At 38.1% G+C, this 22,541-nt stretch overlaps 1 protein-coding gene across 1 annotated transcript; it reads right to left on the bottom strand.

Moving 5' to 3' along the window:
* Positions 1-14,274: 14,274 nt before the first annotated feature.
* Positions 14,275-19,547, bottom strand: adrb2a (adrenoceptor beta 2, surface a). Its single transcript, XM_032555168.1, has 2 exons — positions 19,372-19,547; positions 14,275-19,094 (listed from the first exon to the last, which is right to left on the bottom strand). Exon 2 carries the CDS (start codon positions 19,092-19,094, stop codon positions 17,859-17,861), a length of 1,236 nt encoding a protein of 411 aa, XP_032411059.1. The 5' UTR covers positions 19,372-19,547; the 3' UTR covers positions 14,275-17,858.
* Between the last annotated feature and the right edge of the window lie 2,994 nt (positions 19,548-22,541).

The raw sequence follows: 22,541 nt of genomic DNA, 5'->3' as shown, positions 1-22,541 counted from the left end.
ACAGCCATCTGATGTTTGAATAACAAGACTTATTAATCCAGAAGCAGTTTCTAAAATATTATTGCAGGATTTATCAAGAAGTAAACTTCAATTACTTAAAGAAGAAAATGTAATATTTCTACCTTCATTTATCCAAGCAAACCTTCACTAGTGATTGGTAACACCTAGATACATTTTCTTCAGTTCCTGGAATATGAATGTCACATATGCCTTGTTAGCACAGGCTAGGAACCGATTTTGACTTCAGAACCCCCATCATTCTAAATAGCAAAAGGGTAATAATTTGTCAGACATGCTATCGCCATCATAACAACATACAGTTGCTGTAAATTTGATGACTTAATGATGCAAATCTACTGTTCCACCACATCCCAAGGAGGATCTTTTGGATTGAGCTATGGTGGATACTGTAAAATTTGAGATTATTTATGTATTGTAACAACACATACATACTGTATATGTTGTGTATATCCTTTTTTATATAAAACAATCTTGAAGAGATGGAGGTGGCTGATCTGTCTGATTTTAGACTGTATATCCAAATACATATTTTCATGCTTACTATGTGCAATCCAGAGTTGAATTAGACAATTAAACTGCAGATCTTACTGCTCATAAGGCTAACTGAAGCACAGATAAGGATTTAATTATCTTACTTGTCAAAGCTGAAATTTAACCACATAATCTTGGCCGGAACCTCTCCTCCCCCGTTTTGTCCTTGTTGGAACATACTTGATTTGTCACAGTTCAGCCTCAAGATGTAAGCAGGATTCATTTCTTGCACACAAACATCGTCCTCAAACGTCTCCATCCTGCCACGTCCCCTTCTTGTCACGCCATTCACCTTCGGAACGATAATTTATGTCTTCCACAACATCCCACTTCACTTTTTGCACAGATGAACGAGCTGATCCCATCTAGCACATCTAATACACACCTGAATACACACACACAAATCCCACACATGCGTAACATGATAATTTTTTACTTTGTCCCGTCCCAGGTTATTGAAAGGTGTAAATGAACGTGTGCTGTCTATGATATTCAGAAACGTTACTGTCAGGGCCGGCCCAAGCCTCCATGGGATGCTAATCGAAATTTGGTTTTGGGGCCCTCTAGTTCTGCTAACAATATGGACTGGCTGCAATCAGCAGTTCAATCATTAGATCATTCACACACCTGCTATAAACCTATTGCATCTCTGGCAGTGCTGTTTACATTATATGTATAATAGGATACATTTATTGGCCAACTGATTTATCGACCAGTTGATTTCTAGGCGCCAATTTCCTTAATTTTGGGGGATCGTGATCGGCCGATACTTACATGTGAAGCTGATCTTATCCCCTAATCTTATCTTTGGCAGCAAAGGTTTAAAAATCAGACTCTGTCCTCTTCTGCTCTACAGTGAGAGGTTTGACTGACAGACCGGCCCAACAGGTCAGAGCTGCACGTTTACAGTTTACAATATTCACCCCACTGTTGCCCACTCAGAGACTTTCTTGCTATATTTAGCAACATTTCAGACAAAAAAAAAAAAAAAAATCATAACAGCCAAAATCAAAATTGGCAGGTCAGGCTTTTTAAAGATCGGTAACCAGGGATCGGCCAGAAAACTGCAATCGGTGCAGATCTACATACATATTCATGACATCTTTGATTAGATAAATTTGTCTTAAGCATAACTCCAATAGCTAAAAATTGAATTTATACCAGGTGAGTCCGTCTCCCCTGAGAATGTGGATCGATACTGGACTGATTCTGAGCCTTCAAATGATTTTTAACAGAAGTTTCACATAACTTAAAAGTTGATGTAAAAATAATGTTTGTTTTAGCCACAAAATGATTAAGCTCAGCAGCAAACAACAAATCCCCAACTACAGCATAGAGCAGTTCATCGATGTAGCAGCTATGTAGCCAGATGTAAAAACATTTTGCTAGACAATGTCAAACATTGAGAAGTTTTAATTATTATTATCAAATGTTATCAAACACGCCGTTTTGAAGCCAAAAATACCTCAGTGATATACAGAGCCAAGCAAGAGAATCAACTCATTTAAAGTTTAAACTCAGTTTCACACAAAGACCCTAGCATAAATGTTAGCTAATTCAAGCTAATTTCCTATTAGCAGCCAGTGTTGTATAAAGTACTGAAATCTCAGAGTCAAGTAAAAGTACAAGTACCTCTCCAAAATATGACTTTGGTAAAAGTCGAAGTCACTGACTGAAATGTTACTTGAGTAAAAGTCTTAAAGTATTTGAAACTTCTTGTACTTAAGTATGGAAATTACTGTAAAAATGGATGTACTCAAGTAATGTAATGAAAAGTACAAGTAAAAAGTAAAACAAAGCAAATGCAGTTTGAATGACATTTTTTATATTTTGGTAAACTTGTCAAATACACTTAAAATAATGTACACAACCAAGTGCAGGCAAAATTAAACCTGCTAATAGATATACCTGCAGGCATCATTTAGTTAAGAAAATTAGGTGCTTTACCTATAGCACAAGGTTAACTTAACCTGCTTTACAACTGAACCAGCTTCTTAGTATACCCTCCAGGACAGAAAATACAAAGTTTTTGTAAGCCTTAAGTTTTCCCTTCAAGTAAGGTCAGTGCTGAAAATGAGAAAAATAAATAGTACAGAAAATGCGGCCAACATGAAGAAAAAGAGCTGTTACGATTACTCTACTTCACAAATCAGTGAATCAGTCAATCCTACAGTCAGTAGGTGGTGCACACAACTGGTCATTATGCAAAAGAAAAAAAGAACTGGGAGGAAAATGCAGCTTATTGGCATCTGTAAACCTGGTTTTGAACTTGCTTGCCTTTCCTATATTCGTTAAATTTAGTCTAAATTGCTATCGCTATGGCTTCTGTCCCCCCTTGAACAGAGGAGTCTAGGTAGCCTGCTACAGTCAACATTAGGCCTAAGCTAAATACACCACGTGTGGAACTGAAACAATGCCAAACAAAGTTCATTTATGGTCAAGATTTCACAATACAGTAGTGCCTAGTGACCAAGCTATAGTTACTGAAACACGAGGATTATAACCATTTCATAAGAAGTTACCTCGATGTGTTTCTTCAAGTTGGACGGGGAGTTTTTGTAAGATAGAATTTCCATGTGACTGCTACTGATTGCGAGACTTGCTTTGTGTTTAATGGGAGAAGCGAAACAGGTGTATCCTAATTAAAAGTAAAGAAATCAAGAAATGGCAAAAAATGTGGAATGAAGATAAGAAAGGAAGAAGATTATATGAAGTACAAAAGTCAGTTTGAATTCGAAGCATTAATGAACGAAACAGAAGAGAAGAAATAATAATTAGTAGATTAAGAGTAGGTCATACCTACTTAAATGACATGCTTTATAAAATAGGGAGGAAAAATAATGATAAATGTGAGAGATGTGGAGAGAAAGAAAATGTAGAACACATATTGATGAACTGTAAGTCAAATGAACTCAAAAGGGAAGAATTAAAGAGAATAGTTAGAAATATGGGGCATGAATGGAATCTTAAAGGTATATTAGGAAATGAAGGAAACATAACAGATATTCACAAATTAAGGAAAGCATTGTTTATTTATCTTAAGAATACAAAATTAAAAAGTAGAATTTAATAGATATGAAGTAATGCTTCTACACACTCATGTACAGTAGGTGGCGGTATGCACCTTAAAGTTGCTTGTGATCCGCCATAATAGAAAAGAAGAAGAAGAAGAAGTATCCTATTGGTGGTGATGAACAAGCCCAGGCACTTTGTTCGGTAGCCTACTTGCTACTTGCTAATCAGTAGGTGGGGTCAAAACACTTGCGTTTCTCTCTCTCGCTTTTTTGTAACGAGTAACTAAACCACACATTGAAAATGTATCGGAGTAAAAGTACGCAATTAAGTTCGGAAATATAGTGAAGTAAAAGTGAAAGTCATCAAAAATTTTCATACTCCAGGAAAGTATGAAGTACTCCAAAATATACTTAAGTAAAGTAGTGAAGTATTTTTACTTCGTTACTATACAACACTGTTAGCAGCATTACAAATCTTTTACATTACATTACATTACATTACCAAGACACATTAAAACAAACTTTATCTTGGCTTTTTTCTATTCTTTCTCTTTCTTTTCTCCCTCCCTGAAGGATAAGTCGTTTTTTGAGACATTGTTTTGCTAACTTAACTTCTGACCGGAGCTTTGGACATTTGGATGCTCTGCACGTTGCAGCTCATGACGCCGGCGAAGCGTGTGGTACCTACCGCGGCCACCAGGGGCCCCCGAGAGCAATAATTTATTTTCTTTTTATCAATAAAATAATAATTTCTACATGCATTATGAAATATATATTATTGTTAAAACAAATCACTTCATAGTGAAATTGTGTGTTTTTGATATTATAATGACATAGAAATTAGTTTACTCTTGCAGTAACTCTTCTGCACAGAGGACATCAACATGTTGACAGCAGACATTTACTTTGCCTCCAGATGAATATTTTTGTTTCAACAATTTGATTAATTAACTTTTTAAACTATCCATTTCATTTCTGTATTAAATTGGGTTTTCTTAGAAACTTATTATCTCACTAGTTTTGGACATTATGTTTTCCATTTTGTTCTTTTTTTCAGTTCTCTAGTATTTCATAATTTTATCATACCAAACACTTAGTAACTTTTCTTTCTGAAAAGAACAATATTAACAAGTTTCATTGTTAATACAATTATCATAAAGCTTGTTAACCTTACCTAAATGTATTAGTTTCACTATTTTAAAGGGTTTTTTGGAACAGTGTTGACCTTTCACTTGACATTTAATAGTTAATACTTATTGCATAAGTATTAACTCCACAACTTCTTATCTTGCCATGTATGGTTTCACATATAAACACTTCTATACGAAGAAATGGGACATATTTTATGAAAAAAAGTTAAATGATTAATGTAAAATATTTCTATTGCTTATGACCTGTTACGTTCCTCTGTTACATTTTATGTAACGAGTGAAAAGCATATAATTTGCTACAGTGCAAAGAATAAGTTACCTATTGCAATTGTTTCGCCATCAACTCAAGTGAAAATGCTTCAGTTCTTCTTCTTCAGTCTCTTTACCTCGCTTTTTTTCTGTTTGTGCTTTTTTTAAATGAAGTATGGGGTAATCATATTTCCATTTTACCCAATGCCAAACTATTGGAAACAGTACATATGTGGCAGATAACATTCTTTTAAAGTGTTTGAGTGTCATAAGAAAAGGGGAACAGGAAATACCACTACACAGAGCATGTGAAGTCCCATGATCCGATAATAGCTGCCATTGTCATGAAGTGGTGAGGTGAGGGATGGTGAGGCAGACGCAGCGGACCCAGGTATGATGAATAATGAGATTTAATGAAGAAACTTAGTCCAAACAACGAGCAGCAGTCACATACACACTGACCACGAATAGACTAAACATTGACGAGGACCCGACGAGGAACAAGGAACACAGGTGGAGTTAAATACACGGGAGGGTAATCACAGAAACAAGACACACCTGGGAACAATCAAGGGGAGGACAGGACAACGAAGAGACTTAAGGACACAGAAAACTCTAAATAAACACAGAAAAACACAGATCCTGACAGCCATAATGAATTTAATAAAATTATCTTACAATGTGGGAAGTAAAAGTACATCCTAGTGAAGCTTGACATGTATTTTGATGACGCTTGCTTGTCACCTTTCAAAAAAAACAACCTTGAGGTAGGTATTAAACACACTTCTCATTATGCTCATATTTCTGAATTAAAAATGTTTGGTTTTTTACTGCTCTGATGCAATTTTCTATTTATAAAGTCATGTTTTCATTATCTGTAAGCAAAATATCATCATAATTAACAGAAACAAAGAGTTGAAACCTTCCATGTGTGTGTGCAATTAATAAATATAGCGTGTTCCACTTAGTGAATTGAGTTACAGAACAAAACTTTTCAATTACATTCTGATTTATTGAATAGGAACTCGTCATTGTCCTCTCAGAAATTAAATCTACTGGCTGCAATTTCACACACTTATCTGTTGACCGGTGGCCTGCAGTTGAATGCATCATCGCGTCTGGACATCTGGGACCACACACATCGCACACACTGCTGCACAGCAGCCTCAAACAACATCCATATCTGCAGAGCCATATTAGGCATCCAGCTGACAAGCATCTTTGTCTCACTCCAACATGTCAGGCAATTCTTTACGGGAGACGACTGTGGGTGTCCAAAGGGTTAGGAGCAATGACACGGAGTTCAGTGCTGATGGAGCCCGACAAGTCTGGCTGCGACAGTTCAGTATTCTGCAAAAAAAAAAAAGAAAAAAAAGTCATGTACATTTTTGCTGTTTTTGTGTGACTTGAAAGCAAGTATGTTTTCCAGTTACTTCATAAACTTCAATAAGTGACTGTGTGATTTTTGCCAGACTATTCTCTTATGTATGTAAATCTCAGCAGATCTATGAGTTAGAACAATAGAGAGTCTATGGTTAATGCAAGAGGTTCAATTCACCAGCTCTGCTGACGACTGTGCTGTGCAACAGCAAGGCTGCTGCCTAATAAGCGCATTCCTCAGTCGATTCCTGATGCTTGGATCATTACACCGCCTCTTGGATTTTTGCTTTGTTTTTTTCCCAGAACTTGCGAGAGCCTTGTGTAAAGCCCCAGCTTGACTTCTTAAACCCAATGAAAATGATGCTTTACAAAAGCTATCACCTATTACAATTGCTAACCATTAAGAATACAATACAGTGGAGCTGGCTGGAAGTCACATTGATTGCTTGGAGGCAAATAATGGTGGTTATTTAGTCAGAAGATTGAGGCATTAGCAATAGGAAGGAAAAGAAAGGAGCGAACAGTTAAAGTGGTATCATTACACTGCATTCCCTTTGGTCTGTGACAACGTCCCAGTCATTATCAGCAGCCACAAAAAGTAAGAAGCTGGCCTTTGAAACAAACTACAGGAACACTTCCTCCTCTCTGTGAGCACTTACCTTATTACTTGTGACCACTTGCAGGACTAATTTCAAGAAAAAACTTTCTTGACCTCTCATAATCACTGTAAAAACACATTTTTCATTTTAAGCAACCAGCAGATGTGCGCACATGTTTTTTGCGGCGCTGCCTGCACTCTGAGACAATGCAGCAGCTGAGCTTTTCTCTGTTTATTTTCTTCTTCCACTGAGGGGAAAGTATCAGGAGTCACCAGAGACATTAACAACTCGCTCCGCAGTGAAGAAAAATATTAGAGTAGCTACTTAATCTGTGTTAAACAGCTGTGCTGTGTAGGTTTGATAGAGAACATTAGTGAGGAAACAAGGAAAGCAGCTCAGGGATGAAGACTTGGAAAACTTTAAAGCAGGGTGAAGTCATAAAACATTACCCCCAGTAACGTATCAAAGAGCAGAGCTTAATTCATGGTCAAAAATGAAAAATACATGGGACAAATTGCAGCCATCCCAGACATGACCTACCACAAGCCAGAAAAAAAGAGAGAATTCATAAAGAACAAAGCCGAGAACATCATTATTCAGGTGGGCAAGGACAATCTCTCCACAATTGTGACTTTTAGGGAAAAGTGGCAAGGAGAAAGACTTTGTTGAAAGGAGGCCAGAAAAAAGCTCAGACAGCCAGGGAACACAATAAAAAGGTGAAAGAAGGTCAGGCTAGACCAAAAATTGTCTTTTCTGGTCAAAATGCAGAACAATATGTGTGAACCAAGATATAAGCAAACTAAGCAGCTCTCTGGGGTCTCTAATCTCTTCTATCAATGTTTCACTTTAAACACAGACCATTAATCCATATATTTAGAGATTCGTATTAAATTTGATTAAACGGTTTCAGTCCACATTTTGTGTTTTCTTCCTGGCTGCCTCTCTCCACAGTAAGGGCGCTCAAACAGCGTCACAGCAGCGGACGGATAGTGTTCACCAGCTGTTGATTTAATTGCCTGTGTCTGCCTCGTGAATTTTTGCCAGGGAATTTGACCGTCGCATTTGCTTGCACCTTTATATCTCCGGCAATCAGTGGGCTGTCTCTTGGATAGCTCACCAATTCTCTTCGGAGACGTGAAGGACAAACAACAGTGCGAATAAACACGTGTGGTTCATGTGTGCTGAAAGGAAATTCTTATGCGTGTCTTTGCACAGCGAGAGGAAGTCGGAGTAACATGTGAAAACCCACACATGCAAAAAGGAGAACATGTGAACTCCACATGAAAAAGCTAGATAATATTCTTCAGAACTGTTGAATCAATTACTAGTTTTAAGGGATGCAGATGTTCCAACAAATGAGCGGCTAATTGTGCAAAAATGATTTTCTCATGTAGAGTAACAGTGACATGCTTTAGAGCACATGTGTCAAACTCAAGGCCCGCGGGCCACATGTGGCCCGCTACGTCATTTTATGTGGCCCTCTCCCCCCCACCACCGTTTTACATCCCCATTGATTGACTTCAAATAAGTTTTGAGCACGAATTGACTACAAACTACATCTCCCATAATGCCTTCCGATTCTTACCAGCCAACATTACGGCTTCTCGCCACTAGAGTGCAGCAGAGTCACCTCAAGCTGATTATTAATTTTCCCAGCGAATAAAACTGAAACGTCGACAAGCTAACAAGCTAAAGAGCGAAGCTCCGTGATGTTTCAATCGAGGACTTTTACCGTCTACTGCCCCCTGATTTGATGCCACAGCTTCGACTCCATGCAGCTCCTGTGTTTTGTCCATGTTTGGAAGCACCTATCTGTGCGAAGAGATGTTTTCAAAAATGAATTTAAACAAGACCAAGACCAGATCGCGCATTACTGATGAAAACCTACACGCCGTTTTGCGGATTTCCTCAGCACAAGAACTAAAACCAGACATCGACGAACTGACCAGGGGAAAACATTGGTAAGCACAAACAAACAAAATTTAAATAGAATGAATGTAAAACCAAAACTCAGTATACTGGAATATGCATATAGTTTATTGATTTTGCTTGTTTTGTGTTTATTTACACAACACAACACAATGAGGATGTGTGTGAGTTGGTGACAGGGTGAAGAGGATCAGCGTTGTGTTCAAGGACAGGCAACATCACCTCATTGTTTTGCTCTTATGTGAAATACATGTTCGTTGTGTAATAAATAACGAAAAAGTTTTGTGAATGAAGTTGAGAGTTGATATCAAAACTTGTTTTTATTCTTTGTCTGCTTATCTTTAAAGCAGACAAAGATTAATTTTCCCAGCGAATAAAACTGAAACATCGACAAGCTAACAAGCTAAAGAGCGAAGTTTAGCTGAGCAGTTTAAAAATACTGAGCATATTTTTAAACTGCTCAGTTTAAAAATATTGTAATTTTTAAACTGAGCAGTAATTTTACATCCATGCAAACTCAAATGTAATATTTAAAACTTGAATACATAAAATCAGTTATTTAACAATATGAGGTGTTGTTTAATTTATTTTTAACATTGTATTTTCATACATTTATTCTAGGGTTGCCCAAGTCTAGTTTTCCAGACCTATCACTCTGCAACTTTAGATGCGTTCTTTCTCTAACACACCTGGATCATTGACTCATTCATAGGCCTCTACAGAACTGAGTTGCTGCTAATGAGGGAAGTCAACTTTTTGTCTGGGGTATGTTTTAGCAGGGACGCATCTAAAAGTTGCAGTCTGGAGGGCTGCACTTGGGCATTCCTGATTTATACCCTCAATGTGGCCCGTTGAGGGTGGCCAATATGCTGAAGTGGCCCTCGGTGAAATTGAGTTTGACACCCCTGGTCTAGAGTGTAAAGAGATTCACTGCAAGGGAAAATTGCGCCTGCTATATTTTGCCACCACACCAACATGCAGCGGCTAAAATATGTCGCAATTTCCTCTACAGGAACTGAAAGTGCTTTGCTGTTGTCAGTAATGAAGACATGCAAGTTTAGTGAAAAACTACTAAACATTAAAAACATTTTAAAAATGTAAGAATCAGACAGAATTTGTAAAAAAAAAAAAAATTATTGTAATCACACATGATCTGAAATTTGATTAAATAATAGTTTTTTTTTCTTTGCTTTCATAACATTGGGTCTTTTAAAAAACAATAATAAGGGGAATATCTTCTTTAAAATGTGCTCATGTTTACACAGATCAGTGGACATGAACATGGTGGTGCCTATGGGAGGAAAACAGCTGCAAACTGCGGGGTGCCTTGGAGCTCTTTAATGCCAAGGGACATATTGATCCTTCAAAGAATGTTTTTACTCACACACACTATGTATTCAGCATGTACTCAAACGAATCCCTATACATTTTTTTTTTTTCATTTTTCAGAGAATTTTTCTACATGTACACATTGGTAGACATCCCATTTATTGACTAACCTGTAAATGTAGGCCCTTGAAGCAACACGATAGATATCACCATGCATGTGCTCGTATGAAGGGCTGCACAAAATCTTGGCAGAAGAAGTTTCTGCTCGAAGTTTCTCTCTGGGCACAAAGCGCTGCCTGTCAGGCTCCAGGGAGCAGATGTTTGATCTCACAGCCTTCCATTTGCACACATGTCAGGGGATCGGCCTCAGCGCTCGTCTAAACCCCTGGAAGACACGGCACATTTGATGTGACTTTAAATGAAATTGCGATGTCAAGCTGCACGGGAGGATTTAAGGTTAGATTTCAAGGTAAAGTGAGGAGGGGCTTACGGGTGGATCCGTTTACAGAAGAAGAAGATGCTATGGAAACATAAGTATGAGATTTAGGGCCAGTGATCAACTGGGTTGTGTGTGTCAGAGATTAACATATTTTTGGTGAAAGATGTGTCGATAAACATCAGAACAAAAGCAAAGCAACTTGTGAAGAAGCTGGGTGAAGCCTGAATGAGTCCAGCACCAGCATGGGCTGAAAGGCCAGTAGGAGAGGAAGAAGACAACACAGCTTCTTCCTCTCCTACTACAAAAAGCCAGATTGTAGTTTGCTAGTGCTTTGTTAATAAAGAAAATTAACTTGTACCATGCAGAAGGAGCATGATGTGGAAAATTTAAGGCTTTTTTTTCTTTTTGACATCTCCAAAAGTAATTTCTCCTATTATTCTGGAATACTGGCAGTACTAGCCAAATGTTAAACAGAAAATCTCAATTCTGTGGTTTTGTTTTAACGTCATCTTTGATGATTTAGCCAGATGGCTCCATTCAGCGACTGGAAATAAATCTTGCTTATTATTTTATTCTCTCAGGGTGGTTGATTTTAAACTGTCAGTTGAAATTTTGAGCATGAGATGTTTCTTGATTTTTTTTTTTCTTCAATTATTTTGCAATTTTCCTGGTTGCATGCACCTTTATATAAAGGTACGGAATCTTTTAAATAGAGGTTTTGTTAAATATTTTTCTCAGTTGTTGTTCCTTAGCTCAGCCATATTTCGTGTGTCGCTGCTTTATTAGTGTCCCTGTAGTTTCATGCTGTTGTCTTTAGATGTCCTCAGTTACACTTACATATTTAGCTGCTCCACCTGTTCTCTGCTTCCAATTAGTTCACCTGCATTTATTTTCCTAAACACTTCCCCCCAGTCTAAATTTCTTTAGTTACCTTAGTTTATGACTGGAATCTGATTATGTTTCACAGCACATGCATGCCTCTCCTCTTTTGTTTTCACTCACATGTAAACATTCCTTGTTTTTAATTAGCATCTGGCTTTGTGATTACCTGCCCTTAAGCAGCTTTTGTTTGTTCTTTTGTTTGCTAAAGGCTCCTGATCCTGTTTTTTTTTCTACCATCCACACAAGTCCGCGTTTCATTCCTCTGTCCACATTCAACTACCCGGACATATTTGTTGTAAAGACAAAACCCAGTTATTTGTGACTGTAAGATTAGGCTTTCTTTTGATTTCCTGAGGCCTTTTTTGGCCCAGTGAGTACCAGGCTGGGCTATTTTTCAATATCTCACCAAATGTTTTTGAGCAAATGGAGAGAGATAAGCTCAGACTTTAAAGTAAATATTACCAAACAATATTTGAATGCCTTTCAAATATTATTCTGGAATGTGCTTTTAATTACATTTATGTTCTTAATATTTTGCTCTTACGCTGTTTCTACGAACGTATTTATGTCTTAAAAGTAAAGCAGCTATTCTGTTCCATAACAAAAAATGATCATTATTAAATATCGATTTTTTTCGGGAAGAAATGTAAAATATCAACACAGACATTTAGCAACTCCGTGAAGATTTCGTAAAGCTAATCTAAGAGCCACTTTTACTTTGGTTTTAACTCTTGTTGTAAAGTGAATATTTTACTTTTGATTCAGTCGACTGATTAGTGGCTTGATTTCTTTTTCCTCAATGGTGCAGTGTGTTCCTAGGCAGGACTTTGAACTCAACATTCCTCCCCAGCGTGTGTGTGGATAAGAAACATATTGCAAATATGCTTTGAAGAAAGCATCAAAATATATTAAGTGCTGATTTATGACTTTAAACAGATTTTTATCATTTGTAGAACATTAAACAGCACTGATGGAATTCCTTGTGCTCTAAATCCACTTTGACCCTTTGTACTGCTGAGAATATTTGTGTATAAACCATCAGACGAGACAGACGGGAATGAGTTGCAGTGAAACAGGCTGTGCTGTACAGTAGGTGATTTGATAAGGCAGTTTTTTTTTTTTTATCACTTTGAATGGTGCTACAAGCTCATTCATGTAAAGTAGGGATGACTACCAGTGTGTTCTGTTGACCGAATACATAAAAACATCTCTTAGTCATAAATTATATGGTGTTTAGTCCTCAACTCCACAGGGTTCCATTTAGTGTACAGCCTTTCATCAAACGTCATTTGGAGTCATGTCAACCACTTAGGAATCCCGTTTTTTATGCTCACTCACAATTACTCATAGAAGAAAACTAAAACACATTTTCAACAATAACTTTGTGCCAAATTCTGAGACTTCTTTGGTTCCACTTATATCTAAGAAGCTACTAGATTAACTGTGCAGCTCAATTGGATTAGATCCAGGACTTCTGTACGATCTTTGATCGCTTAGAGCAAAGGGCAGTCATATACTCTTGCTTTAACTTTATCTCTTCTCTGTATCATTTGGAACAAATTACTGGCTTAGTAAAATGGGTAACACTTTATTTGACGGTGTGTAAATAAGACTGACGTGAGACTATCATAACTATGATATATAACACTTGTTATGAACATGAAGGAGTCTTTATGAATGTTTACAACTGTTGTAATGAAGAGTCATTCGGTAAGTAATGACACTTTTATTGCAAAGTTGCATTGAAAGTCCATTAAATGTGCCAGTTTTGCATTAAAGTGTGATTATTTGCACAATAAAGTGTTGCCGTAAAACGTGGCTGCTGACATTGTCTTGCTAAAGTAATTAACCTAAACCGCCTAAGATTTGGTCAGACAGCAATCATAAACATCAAAGGATTTTTGCTGTTTTTATGAGGTAGATCAGCACAAATTACAGGATAATTCTGGAGAGGAAGAAAAACAATACATGATTCAATTTTTCTTTTTTTGTTTTACAAACAAAAGTCTGAAAAGGGAGGCATGCATTTATCTTCAGACCACTTTATTCTGATATTCCTAAATAAAGTCCAGTGCAACTATTTGCTTTTAACAGCTAACTAATGAAATAAATTGTGCTCCTATGCTCCGTGAAGCACAGGAGCTTACTGATGTTTGTAAGAGAACATCAGCAAATAAGCAATAAGATGAGCAGTAAAAAGAGTGGTTGGTGGAGCCAACTCTTCAAAGCTTGAAACTAAACTGCAAGCTTAAATGTACAACCAGAGCTACAAAAACAGTTGATTAGACTAAAGCATATCCATGAGAGTTAGAATTGCAAAGCAAAAGTTCAGAAACAAACCCAACTGAGACTCTGTTGCAAAACTCGAGACCTAGCCCAGAGGACCTGCAATCTCTGAGGCCTTAACAGAGGCATTAATACTGAAATTAAATTAGATGCAAACAAAGTGACTCTGAAATGCAATTAGTTGCACTGGATATTAACTGCTACATGGCACATATTTTAGATATTTACTTGCACAATATTTTGAAAATTATTTAGCATTTTTGTCCCACTTCAGGATTATATGTGTAGGTCTGTCATTGAAACGCTAACATTTATGGATGTAGCATGACAGAGTGACAAGGTTCAATGGGATTTGAAGACGTTTTACAAGGTACTGTAAGTGCTGTACGAAACCCAAAGAGCAAATTAAAAAAAGAGGAATATAATCTTTAGCGGTCAGAAAAAAAAAAACACATCACAGAACATCACATGAAACATGTACATAATTTATTTTGATAAAAATGTTACATTACAAACTTATCTTCTCTTTTTAAATAAATACCACAGGGAACCACATCATGTAACAAGCTCCAAGACCTGAACAAACAACGACAAGAAAATTGTGCGAAAATAGCTTGCAAACATTTAGTAAACATTCCACTGAGTGATTATATTCTCACTCTGACCACTTTTTTTTAAAAAAGAAAAAAGTTCACATATAACAGGTTTGCTCTTTTATAGAATTTTTTTTTTTTTATAGAAAATTCACAATTCTATAATTACTCTAGTGACTTTTAAAAAAAAAATATTTAAAAGTAGAAACATTATCGTACATGTCAATGGGAACACTTGTTTTTTTTTTTGTTTTTTTTTAGGTGACCTGAAATATGTTTTAACATATTTAAAAGTGCTATACAGTGCCGCCGTAGACAGAGAAATGACTTTTCTTAAATCATAATTGGAGTTCTTGTTGAACAAAGGGACTTATTCATTGAAAATAAACCTGATTCCTTGAGGATAACACTTGAGTTACCCCACCTACACTTGGACCACATTGACATGTCAATCTATCATACACACTGTAGTCTATTACATTGAAATATGCTGGATATTAACTCTCGAGGCCAAATGGTAATACAAACTGTAAGACTGGTCTGACCTGTAACCTGTAATCCTTTCAAAACAAAATCTTTTTGTCTTAGCCGACCCGATGTAGGTGCATCGGTGGGTAATCGGAGACAGGTCACTGGCAGGGGGAACTACTGTAAATGTGTGTCGTTACCATGATATAAAACAGCAGCTGTGCTTGGAATGTTGTAGTGTCAGCTCATTATTCAAGACTCATTGCACATAACAGTGTTGCATCCTCAAGCACCGAGGATGTGAAGGCATGAATTACATTCCTTATTATACGGGAGTATCGATAAAACAGTAACCATTTATAATTGAGAAACGGCTGAGGTGCAAAGATAGGCCACTGCCAGGAGGGAGCAGTGTGGAATTTTAGCTGAAAAGCCCACAGAGCTCGGGCTGAAACAGGTTCGCTTGCAAAGCGAGCTAGCAGGAATCCACAAATAAGACACCACGAATATATAACAGACATGCAAACAATCACTTGCACAGTGCTTCCAAAAATTTCATGTCTAAGACAATAAGAAAGCAGGACACTCTAATAGCTTAGTGCCAGCCCATGATCAAACTATCAAGACTTTAAAAACAACAACAACAAAAAGAATCGTCTTTAAGACTTGGTCTAATACTTTGAGCAGATTTGTGATTTCAGGATGCCTTACAGTGAAATGTTCGGAAAGTTTTCCTCAAGAACCTCTGTTCTGACATTCAACCCCTGCATTTATTTAGCTGTAAATCTGCACAGAAAAAAATAATAAAAGAAGACCAAGAAAAGGATCCACGTTCTGGAAAGCTTGTTTTCACATGGCACACGCTGACGTACAACGACTGCGTATTTTGACCAGGGATCGTGATAAGAGAGCTGACCGAAACTTGCAATACAGTACATAAAGATTTCCTCTGAAGGAACAAAGTTCAATGCATTTGACAGTGTCAGCTGATCCAACTCCACACAGAGGCTGGACTACATGCACTAAAAGATCAGTCGCTAGCACTGATTTAGACTGGCTGAGAATCCCGGCTCCTCTTCCCCATCTTCAGAAGCTAACTTTAGCCTAACTGACCTGGGAAAAGATTTAAGATAGACCTCTGCTATCTCTATCTAGCCTAATGATCTGTGAAGCGATTTAATCTGAAGGAAAGAAGATGAATTCCTAAATTAAGATCCTTTTTTCTAAGTGCTTAATGTCCATTAAACCTAACATAAGTCAAGAGAAAACACATCAGAAAGCAGTCTTAAGACATGTATTATTCGAGGATGGCATTTTGGATATAATCCTAACCTGCAAACTAGAATCCCCAACAGTTTTTTTTTATCTAGGTGTGTGGGCAGGGGTGGGGCCACAGAATCATCTAATTGTCAAACTAAGCATCAAAGATAATGTGTTTATTCATGTTTACTGGTGCCGGACTCAGCTGGATTGAGGCATTTCCTGGGGACTGCACATCTAGAGTCTTTGGGAGAAGACGGACAGAAACTGACCAAAACAACTGGAGCAGCTGAGACGGTTTCTCTGTGGACCCCTGAATGCCTTTTCCAACTGTTCCATTGATTTCAGACGTAAACACACATCCTTACACACAGAGAACAATCTGGGAAATGTCACAAGGCTGAGGCAAAGCTGCGCTATTTAGGAGCAAGAGCTGTTTTTTTTAATCCTATGTTTATTTGAATACAGTGACTAGCACTGTGTCTGGGCCCTGGAACTGTTGTCACCCTGTTTATTATTATCATCATGTGTGGTTTGTACCCTTGCACGATGAGGAAATGGCCTCTCTGGTTGGAATAAACACTGCATATATTGAAACACAGCAACCACTAATTTATAAGAAAAATGACAAGGGCTTATTTCAACAAAGGAACAGAGCTTCTGTTTCACAGAGAGGATAGAAAGTGCTAATAGTTTTTATGACTTTTATGCTGTACATTGAAGCCAGCTGAGAGAATGAACAATTTCATTTTCGACTGTCCAGAAGGAAACCTTGAAATCAGTTATAAAAAATAAATAAAATATCTATGTATTTTTAAAAATTGCTGAATTTTAAAAATCTATATGCATTTGAGGGCACCCCAAAGTATTGCGATAATACCAACTACTCTCCGCCTAAAAGATATCAGATATCTTTAGGATTTCAAAACCTACATGCATGTTTTCAAGTTTTATCACAGCATTCGCAGAGCGTAACTACAGGCATTGTTCTTCTAAACAGGAAGATCTCAATCTCCGAGCGTTAGAGCATATCTCTGAAGCGTTCTGCTGACAGCAGACTCTAATGCAACAGCACGTCAAATGCAAGAACAGGAGACGTGTGTCTACGGTTTCACACGGTGCTGATCTCTAACGCTACCACAATCAGACGCAAATAAAGACAGAAATATGGCAGATTGCGACCTCAGCAAATCGGAATGTACTTGTAACACCAACGCGTTGCAACCCAATAGCCTGCAAACCGTTGACAGAAATATGTTCCTTGTTTTTTTTTTTTTCTGCCACGCAGGCCTGTTCAAATGAAACTGACTTGATTTAGAAAGAAAGTCATCTTTCCTTAGGAGCTTAAAGCAGAAAATGCAAAGACGACGATCTGTAATTATGCCTTTCACAAAGCATGTTACATGGTTAAAAAAAACAAAAAAAAACATCTGAGATACCACCATAGTTTAACTAAAGTGGGTTCAATGTCAAAGACAGTTAACACAAAAATATTGTAAAGCAGGTTTGAGGTAGCTGAAAGAAATCTTGTACGTAAAAAAATAAAAATAAAATCCTCCTACAGTATTAAATGTGGAAATGATGGGAAAATAAATATGTTCCTCAGCTCAAAGGGATCATTGCAGTCAGCCGGCCGCCGTGGCTGGCCTTACCTTCAACAGACCATTGAGGAAAAAAGTTCATGAAGGCAGTGACAATCATCTGGGTGAAGTCTCACAGTTCCAAGTCTACAGGCTTGTTGTCACAGTCGGCAGGCTTTTGTTGCAGTTTCCATTAGAGTCCGTGGTTTTGTCCTCTCCTCCACAGACCTCTGACACCTTCCCCAGACACCTTTCATTGGCATCGCTATCATCTGAGCTGCCCTTACTGCGTCCCTGTCGTTCACTCTGCCAGCTGTTGCGGCTCTGGACGTATCCATTGACTGGTCCCGGGTTGCTGAGGTGGTTCCTCTTCAGGCAGAGGATAGCCTTGAAAGCGTACCTGAACTCAGGACTCCTGCAGTAAATTATTGGATTGAAGGCAGAGTTTGAGTAACCTATCCAGTTGAGTAGTATAAAGGGGATTTGGAGGTCATAATTTGTTACGGTCACCACCACATTGAGCAAAAAGAATGGCAGCCAACAAAGGGTGAACACCCCCATGATTATACCCAGAGTCTTTAAGGCTTTATGTTCTCGAAGGCAAAACTTTGCCTTTTTTAGTCCCCATCCGTTGTTGGATTCTAGAGACTTCGAGTCACTGTTGTTGGTGTTATGAAAGCGTCCAACACTTTGGTCAATCTTTTTCAGTTGTCGCCTGGCTTCCTGGAAAACACGGCTGTACACAAAAATCATGATGACCAAAGGAATGTAGAACGAGATGATAGAGGAGGTGATGGCATATACCAGTGAGACATTAAACTCACAAGCATTAACTTTGCTTTTCTCATGTGTATCTGTTTTGTTTACATATGCCAGCTCCGTGTGGATGGGAAAGTAGGATATCAACGCAGCAATCGCCCACACAAGAACAATCAAAACTCGAGCTCTGCACTTTGTCAACATTGACTGGTAACGAAAGGGTGAAGTAATGGCCAAATACCGGTCTAGGGCTATGACACACAGTGTCTCGATGCTGGCGGTCACACAGAGGATATCAGTAGCAGTCCAGAATCTACACCAAAATACACCAAAGTGCCATTTGTTAAAAATGACGTTACAGGCACCAAAAGGAACAACAATAAGACCCATAACCAGGTCAGCACAGGCCAGGGACGTGATGAAGCAGTTGGTCACGTTCTGCAGTCGTTGGAAGCGGGAGATGGCAGTGATGACAAGGATGTTTCCAAAGACAATTAGCAAAACAAGTAGAGACATGATTATTCCCAGGAAGATCTTGACTGTTTCACTGGTTTCCTTATTCTCGTCTGGTGAGATTGCTGTCGTGGATGTGTTTACTTGGCTAGAGAGCGTCGTATTTTCCATCTGAAGAGACCATAGGTGGACAGGCACACACACACACACACCACAAAGACAGATATACACACAAGAAAAAGATTAAATTACTTGAATTGAAAAGAAACCAAAAATGTCTGCACTAAGATTTTGAATGTGTAATTTTACAACTATTACTAACAAAAAAAGAAAAGAATATTTCAGTGGCTAAGCTGCACACTTACAGAACACAAATATCAACATCTGTGCCAAGAAGCTTCAAAGACATGTTGCAAGAAAACATACAAAAATAAAACACACTACGAACCTCAACAGGTAGTTGTTGAGTCCTGCTTGCCTTGCACTGTAAAGATGCCAGAGCGCGGATAACTCCTGCAGAGTATCACATGCCCATTCCACTTTTTAATCTGAGCTTGACTCACTCCTGACTCCGTCAGTTGAGCAGTGTTTCCTCTAGTGTGTCTCCCAGGCTATTTGTCAGCGCCCTTATAGCATGCTGTGATGACATCATGGTCAGAGCTCAGCCAATCAGGCAGCCAGGCTGCGCAGGGTGCTGGGAGCTCTCAGGAGCTTGAACACACTGTCCCTGCAGTTGCATTTGCAGGGCTGCAAAAGAGTGAAAGAGAGAGAGAGAGAAATAAAGCAGCAACACAGTCAAAGGGTAAAAAATTTACATATTTAAAGAGGTTGCAAATATGTTCCAGAATGAACCCTATGTTTACAGTGGTGTCAAAATATTCAGTTGTGTGGTACATTCCAGGACCGAGGAGAGATTTTATACCTCTTTGTTTGTTAGGTTGGATCCCATTAAAAACAGGTGACCCTCTTTATAGGACTGTTTGTACAATCATGGTAGATGTACAGCAGATTTACCTGGAAGGTCAAATTAGAAATGACTGGATCTACATTACAGTATTTATGATTTATCGACCGTTGAGTTTTCTCAGACTTCTTGTCGCGACAACACCTGGGAATGTTGTTGAGTGAGTGTGTGTTTGGCACAGCATTCAACTTTTTCAATTTAGAAATACTTCTGAAAAGGTCTCAGCCACAACCAATGAAATGACACCTGGTATTATTAATATGACTCCATAGTCAGAGTGTAGTTACCAAAGTACTAACTCTCATGCAATGCTTTCCCAGTAAAAAAACATTTTGGAGTCACCAGAAATTTGCATTCCATGCTGACAAGTCTATAAAAAAGACCATGCAAAGACTCACAGGCAGGTATTCAAATACCGATCAATTATGAATTGTGCCTTTGTATTAAACAAGCAAGCACAGAGTTTTTGTGCTTGCTTGTTTGTTTCAAACAAACAAACAAACAAAAAACTAACAAAAAAAGTCTCTAAATGTGGTATAAGTGAAAGAAAATTGTGACTGAATGCATAAGAAAAGACTGAGCCATATTGAGGTTTAATTGCTTTTTGAAGTTTTTATATTATTATTTTTTTTTTTTTTAATTATTATTATTATTATTATAGATGGGAATAGTGTTGCAATTTGTAGCACTCTTGATAATGCAACAAGAAGGTACAAGGTTCAAATCCCGGCCTGGGGTGCTTCTGACTGGAGTTTGCATAATTCAAACTCCAGTCAGAGTGTCTGGGTTCTTTCCAGGTACCATGGCTTCCTGTTTGGTAAATTAATCTCTCTAAATTGTTCTTAGGTATGACTGTGTCTCTGTGCTGTCCTGAGGTTGGCTGGCAACCTGTCCAGGTGCCCCTCACCTAATAATTGTCGTTGATGGTCAAAGACAGATGAATTTTAGTGGGTCCATTTTCTTTTGTACATTGCTCACATTGGAAATACTAAGTATAAGACAAATAGTTGAGAGCAGGCATGACCAAGAGCAGACCTCCAAAGCTGCTGTCCTGCAACTGTTAGATGCATCCTTCAGACTAGCCAGCAGCAATTAGCAAACACCTGCAATTAGCAAGCAGATGTAACCGTGCATCTGCTTCCCTGCAGAACCCTGGTGAAAATGTTGTTAAAGGGTTAACAGAGGAGCGATGTTGTGATGTCTTCCTGAAGGAGGAGTTTCTTAGAGAGACAGAGGCCCAATTTCTAGGTATTAAATCACAAAGTTCTTTCCGGTCATATTTGACATGTGCAGCTTTTTTATGACAACTGAAAGTAACATTTTTACTTGATTGTGCTATAAAATGACACCATGTGCCTGTAAAATACATAACACTGCCTCTTGAAAAGGCATTCACTAAAGTTCACAAGTTTAGAGACCATATCAGGTACTATCTTAGACACTCAACAAGAATAGGCACATATATTCATGCATCTTCTGTTATCTTACACGTGCTGCAGTGTTGATCCCCCCCCCCCCCCCCCCCCCCCCCCCCCAAAAATGTGGTAAGTCAGCTGAAATGCTGCAGAGTGCGAGGTTGAAAATGTTTTTTGGTTGTTTTTTTTTTTTCCCGTTGCACAACCATCATGCAGGAACATGAATTACAAACAGGTATTCAGGCTTAGTGTTCTCCATGCTTGCTTGAAATTGTGTTTGTCGGAGCAGGATTTTGCTGATCTCAGAAAGGGACGGATAGATGATTTCCAGATTTCTGATCTCTGATGAATGCAGACACCACAGGCTCTGGCCCTCATCTCTGTGCTCAACAATGAGCTCTCTCAAAACTCCATACGACTGATGACGCAAGAGCAAATTGTATCATCAAATTCAAATGTTTGAATCCTATGCTCATCACTCAGACAGATGCAACAAATTACATTCTGGGACTTTGCTTAAACAGAAAAATATCAGATGGCCGTGCTTGGCCTCCCCGTTGTGCTTTTTATTACTGCCTTTAACCGTTGGGTCTTTTGTCGTGTTGCACTTGCACTGGCAATTTTCCAGGAACATCATTACACATGTACCCAGAATGTTTGGATGACCTGACCCACAGTATTCACTCACTCTGCCATTTTGTAGAAATTTCCACTTGCATCCAAGAAAAATCCCAGATTTATGCGCATACTGCTCTTAGGCTTGCACTGAACTCTTTTGATTTTCCATCTCGAGTAAAAGAGGTAAAATTGAGATTCAAGTTAAATGCTGAGCACATTAGTCATTGCAGTTTCTCTCTGGGGTTTGGTTACCTCCTTGAGCTTATCTTGTACACAACATGCATGGCAAGCCCCTCATGCTAAGCCTCACTGCTGATAAGTCAGAGTTTAATCACCAACTCCCACATGTAACCAGCAGTAAGAGTTTTTTGTTGTTTTTTTTTTTTTTACATTTCAGTCTAACTGAAGATACATTTCATTGTTTATACTTAAATCTATTACTATCAACTATGTACAGCTACATACTAAATATTATGCAGATATACTAGTTTGACTCTTATATCTGCAAAATATATATTATATAGTGTGTATATGTTGTAGGTGAATGTAGTTGTTTCAGATTTGGCTTAGTTACAACCACAAGCCTCCATCTACAAATTTAAATGTACAGAATTTAGATAA

Source organism: Xiphophorus hellerii, chromosome 23, assembly GCF_003331165.1.
Source record: "Xiphophorus hellerii strain 12219 chromosome 23, Xiphophorus_hellerii-4.1, whole genome shotgun sequence".
In the NCBI taxonomy this organism is placed as follows: domain Eukaryota; kingdom Metazoa; phylum Chordata; class Actinopteri; order Cyprinodontiformes; family Poeciliidae; genus Xiphophorus; species Xiphophorus hellerii.
Note: the sequence above shows the minus strand (reverse complement) of the source record. Positions and strands in the feature narration are given on the sequence as shown.

Bases quoted from the DNA above. Each gene is read 5' to 3' on its own strand.
- adrb2a (XM_032555168.1), bottom strand. From the start codon at position 19,094: ATGGAAAATACGACGCTCTCTAGCCAAGTAAACACATCCACGACAGCA.